Here is a 6,099-nt window from a genome sequence, read left to right as displayed (position 1 = left end):
AAAATTATTTTTATTATTATATTCAGTATATTATAATATATGATTTTATGTACAATTATATGCTGTAATTTTTTTTATAGAAATTAATAAATTAGTAAACATATGATTAGGAAATGTTAGTTAAATAATTGAAACCCAATACCAAAAACAAATATAAATAATTATATATAAATACTGTATAATATTATGATCCCGCTATTTCCCAAAATATTAACCAATATATATAAATAACATTTTTTATAATACATTAAATACCGTTATATATGTTTATATATAAGTTATATATAATATATATTTAAATCCCATAATTATATTTAAGCAAAAATTAAAAATTAAATTATTTTTTTTAAATCACCGATTGATAGGCAAACTAACTATTAATTATAAACAACAACAAAATTTTTTTATACATATCTAACCACCTATTAGTCCGCCGCCACCTAATCCTCCTAACCCTCCCAGTGCACCACCACCACCACCACCACCTCCTAGTCCACCCAAAGCGCCACCACCAGTAAGATTACCCAAACCACCTAAACCTCCCAAACCACCCAGTCCTCCTCCACCACCACCGCCACCTAAAGCGCCACCAGCACCTCCTATAGCACTGGCACCGCTAGATATAGCTCCGGCAGCACCGCCGCTCAATATATTGGACAACAGGCCGCCAAACCCTAGTAAACCTAACAGTCCGAGACTGCGTAACAATAGCAATACCAGACCCAACAGATAGCACAGTGTGTTGGTCAAGGGTAGGACTGCCAGTTCCAGTGAATTGTTACCGGTTAGTACTGTAGCCAAAATGTAGGCCAAATTGCCTAACAATGTGGCCAATACAGCACCGATTAGCGTACCGGCATCCAGTATACTAGCCGCCCGTATGGCCGTAAAACAGTTGGCCAGTACTTGACGTTTTTGCCGAGTTGATGATGATGACGATCCGTTAGTCCACGACCCCTGTCCATCCACATCATCATCGATGGTGTCGCCGCTGCTGCTGCTGCTGCTATTGTTGGCGACTTCGCGGCCGCCAATCATAAACGGTATGGGACATATAGGACAGCCCTGGGGCGGACAGTTGCACACACAGTTGAAACAGGTATTGTTGGCAACTGGTGGACACGTACCGCCGGGAGTACCGGGAGTTCCCGGCCCACCTGGACCACCAGGTCCGCCAGGTCCACCCGGGCCACCAGGACCTCCAGGCCCTCCCGGACCACCAGGGCCACCTGGTCCGTTAGGTCCACCAGGACCGCCTGGACCTCCAGGACCACCCGGTCCACCTGGACCTCCAGGACCGCCAGGTCCACCAGGTTGGCCAGGCTGACCCGGCCCACACGGTCCTAGAGTTGGCGGAAATGTTATCGGCGGCCACAAAGTTGGTTCGGGTAGCCACGGATATTGCGGTGGTCGGTATAGGTGTGTTCGGTCACCATCTTCGCCGTCTTCGGTAATAATATAGCCGGTGTTACCGTCGTTGCCGTTGTCATCACCGTCGTGTTTGTTGACCACATTGTTGTCCAATGAGTTGGCCACTACCGCCGGTTCCTCATCCGACCCGTCCTTTACCACTGAACAGTGGACACCGTTAGGTATCGGTGCCAATGAACTAATAATTACTATTACTTTGAATAATAATAGTAATAATCGTTTTTGTGATGACATTGTTTTTTTTTGATTGATTTTTTTGTTGATATAAAATATTAATTAATTAACATTTAAGAAAAAATAATGTTTAATTAAAATAATAAATATTATTCATATACAATATATATGAGATCATAGATTATATTATATTATAATTTAATAATATATTTTTAAAAATAATATTTTAATTAATTTCTAGCCATATATTAAATATATATATATAACTATTGTATTTTATATAAAATATATTGTTAGCAATTAAATTTTAACTGCTATTTATAAGATTAGAAATTATTATTATTATTATTATAAACTCAAAAAAATTATTTATATTTTACTTATTATATCATTGTATTACTAATAATAAAAACAATAAACTATTAAATATTTATTTAAAATTTTCCATTAATTATACTCATTATGTATACAATAGGATTACAATATAATAATTATTTTTTGATAAAATAAGTTTTTTTAAAAAAATAAAAATAATTTTTGCACAAATGTTTTAATAGAATATGTATTTTTTATGTGATAATGAAAACAATTTGAATATAAAATTGAATAATAATAACAATACAGTATAAATAAAAAACATTATTTAAAATAACATTATTATTTTAATTATTTTTTAATACAACTTTAATATTATATAAAGGTTATGACCTTGCTCAAAATAGACAATTAAAATTAGCATGTGCATTTTTGCAAACTGGACAAAACATGCACATGTGGTTATAATAATAATAATAATAATTAGTTAGAGTTATCTTATTTAAATTACATAATAAATTATTACAATTTTTTTCACAATCAATAGAAAAATTTTGTATATAAATAATTTTAAATATTAATAATAATAAAATTAAAGTTCATTGCTCATTTTTGTTTAAAATAAAATAAAATAAAACAAAACAAAAATATTCATTCACATATTGAGTATATAAATTGATCAATTTAATACCATTTAATTATCACATAATTTATTATTAATAATTATATAAAATTATATATAAATATCAAATTTATTTATAGCATATTTATTTAGTATAATTATTTAAATATTAAGTATTTTTTATAATTAAATACTTAATTATTTAATGTATTGATAGGCATCAGTATCTCAACAGTGAACTATAATAATAATACTAATAATAATACCAATAATAATTAAAAAAAAAATATGAATCTCATAACCTGTCTATTGGTGACGGCTATTATCATAGGGACGACACTGGGCTCACAGTACAAACAATACTCATCGCTGGCCAAACGTCAGGCCCTGACGTCGGGTATCTGTCCCAATGGTGGCTGTGCCTGCACTTGTAACTGTGGCCAACAAGGTGGTACCGGAATCGTTTGCCCGCCCTGTCCGGGAGCACCACCCGGAACACCAGGTGGTCCGGGAGGTCCAGGCGGACCAGGTGGTCCTGGCGGTCCGGGTGGCCCAGGAGGTCCTGGTGGACCACCAGGTCCCGGAACTCCCGGAACTCCAGGTCCTCCTGGTACACCGACACCCGGTCCGGGAACACCAACTCCAGGCCCAATGGGTCCCGATAGTTGTTTCCCAATGATCCGGGCCGTCCAAGGTCTATCAGCTGGTCAGCTAATTGGTCTACTACTGTCGACACTGTTGTCCAATCTGGCCGTACCTATACTACAGACTGTATTGGCCGGCAATAATACACTGGAAGGTGCAGTCATACCTTTGGCAAACATACTGTGCTATGTTGTCGGTATACTATTGCTACTATTGAGAAGTCTTGGTCTATTAGGATTGTTAGGTATGGGCGGTCTGTTGGCTAATATATTGGGCGGCGGTATCGGCTAACTGTGCATTTTGGATGACTAGGGTGTATGTGTGCCTATATATATGTGTCATATATTTATTTTTAAAAAATAAAAATCATATATTATGGTATTTTAATATATTTAATATATATATATGATAATTATGATAATATATACATTATTTTTTTGTCAATCATATATCAAATTGTATTATTATTATTATAAAAATTAATGTAAATTTAATTGTATGTGATTTATGTACAAAAATTATATGCTGTATTTTTCAAAAATTAAAAAAAAATAACATTTCAATAAAAAGCACTTTGATTAAAAAAAATATATTTATTATATTTTATAAAAAAAATATTAATTATATATTTTATAAAAAAAATATTAATTATATATTTTATTAATATTTATTTTTATTTAAATATTTTTTAAACACATTTCTATTTAGTTGGAAAAAAAATTATATTAATTTTTTAAAGAGTATGTCAAATATACAGTATATAAATATTTTATAATACTTTTTAAGGTTTATATATAAATATATTTTTTTGATTATTTTTTCATAATAATAAATAGTGTATTGATTAATAATTTTTTATACTCTATTAAATAGTTGTTATAATAGTTGCCAAAAAACATCAAATAGTTGTTAAAATAGTTATTTAAACTGTATTAAATAGTTGTTATAATAATTGCCAAAAAAGCCAAATAGTTATTGAAATAGTTATTTATTTTCTTATAAATATTTCAACTGATATATAATTCACTGTTTTCAGCATATTTACAAAAATGATTTATATAAATAAACTAAATATTTCTATTGTTAAAAAAGTAATATGAGTTGATAACAGTTTACACATGTTATATAATTTATATAACTATTACTTTTTGTTTTTACATATATTTGAGCAATATTTTACAATCTAATGCTTATATTTTTCAAAATAACTGAAATAGTTATTTATAAGTTTTTATAGTTGCTAACCTAACAAATAGTTATTTATAGTTATAATAAAATTTCGGAAATAGCGTCCACTGGTCAACTTCGGTGGACATACTAAGTCCCAGTTATAAGCGTTAAACCGACAAAATAATTTTTTTAGTTGAAAATCAAGACACTGATAATAAAATATCAATAATAATGTACAATAATTACTATTAAAAAAAGTAATTTAATATACAATGTAAATATAACTATGTAAACACAATCAACAATAACATCATCAAAAATTTAATTAATTGCTATATAATAAACTAAACTAATTTTTATTTATATATAATATATTTGTTATATAATATTTACTTAAGTTATGAAAATTGATTATTAAAATAATAACAAACAAATAGCTAATAAAATAATTTATTAAGTAATTTATCGATTAGATCAATGAGTAATAAAAAATATAAAAAATATATGGTATAATGTATTAAAAGCTACAAAAAAATATTTTTTTTAGAAAAAAGTATTATTTGATAAACTATTCAATATATGCTAAACATGTCGGATAACAACTACCGGGGCCTCAAACTACTGGTTCTCTATTTTCAATGCACTGGACTGGCAATACTCGGGCACAGTTGGCTGGGAAACAACGGCACCAATATTACAAGAAAATCCCGATACAAATGTGCTATACTGTACACAACTACCGGTGCTGTCATGTTTATCATGTTATACCAACACTTGACAGTCATTTGCTATACAATGAGTGAGTCCCAGGATTTCGGTATCCATCCCAACCGCTCCCGTATACTCTACATACTGTTCAACATGAAAACCGTTAGCTTTACGATACAAACAGTACTTATATGGATATTTGTGTGGACCCGTGGCCACAGTATACTAAACCTAATGTTAAACTACGAGTCGGGTCATCATAACAGACGGCTTGAACAGCGCACTGGTATTTTGTTGGCACTGGGCGTATGTTTAACATGTATAACACTAAACATACCCTACTATATAGCCTTTACTACGGTAGACAACTTGCATAATAATAATAATAATAATACCTATGGTTCCCACTATTATAATCATATGGTGTCAGCGCTTATCTATTTTTCATCACACAATCTACATATGCTAATCGTGGCACTGGTAGCCTACCAGAGCTATCAAATCAGTCGACAATTTCAATGGTTGCTCCGACAAAATGCCAAACACTTGTATAGTCTAACCACTATTTATAACAATGTTATCAAAACTAATAGGTTTGTCAAACAATTTGATAAAATTGTATCGTTTTATTTGCTATCACTGTTGACCATTAGTTCAGTAAACATCATATGTATGCTATGTATGACATTTGTTAGCCACACCACTACCTCATCATCATCATCATCATCGCCCGGTGCCAGCTATTTGTTAGGCGTAATGATGTCCAACATTACACAACTGGTACTAATAACAGTTGTCTGCGATATTATACCCAACAGTTATCGCAAGTTTTGCTATGACTTACAATTGGTTTATACAGAAAATAATTTATATCTAAACAATACTAATACTAATAATAATAATAAAAATCTCTATCAAAATATTTATAACAATACAGTTATTTTGTTAATGAAATCCCTTTCCCCTGATATGTCATTTACGGCATTCAATTTGTATGCAATCAATAGACAAACATTGATAACATGTTTATCATT

The 6,099-nt window shown here is 31.1% G+C and overlaps 1 protein-coding gene across 1 annotated transcript; it reads right to left on the bottom strand.

Annotated features, from left to right (window-relative positions):
- Window positions 1–414: 414 nt before the first annotated feature.
- Window positions 415–1,665, bottom strand: LOC128959357 (uncharacterized PE-PGRS family protein PE_PGRS10-like). The gene has a single exon (XM_054305305.1). It carries the CDS (start codon window positions 1,663–1,665, stop codon window positions 415–417), a length of 1,251 nt encoding a protein of 416 aa, XP_054161280.1.
- Window positions 1,666–6,099: the final 4,434 nt, after the last annotated feature.

The sequence above is a fragment of the Oppia nitens genome, unplaced genomic scaffold (assembly GCF_028296485.1).
Source record: "Oppia nitens isolate AA-2021 unplaced genomic scaffold, nextdenovo-longstitch-racon4-pilon3 scaffold48_pilon_pilon_pilon, whole genome shotgun sequence".
NCBI lineage: Eukaryota > Metazoa > Arthropoda > Arachnida > Sarcoptiformes > Oppiidae > Oppia > Oppia nitens.
This window is presented reverse-complemented; position numbering and strand designations above follow the sequence as displayed.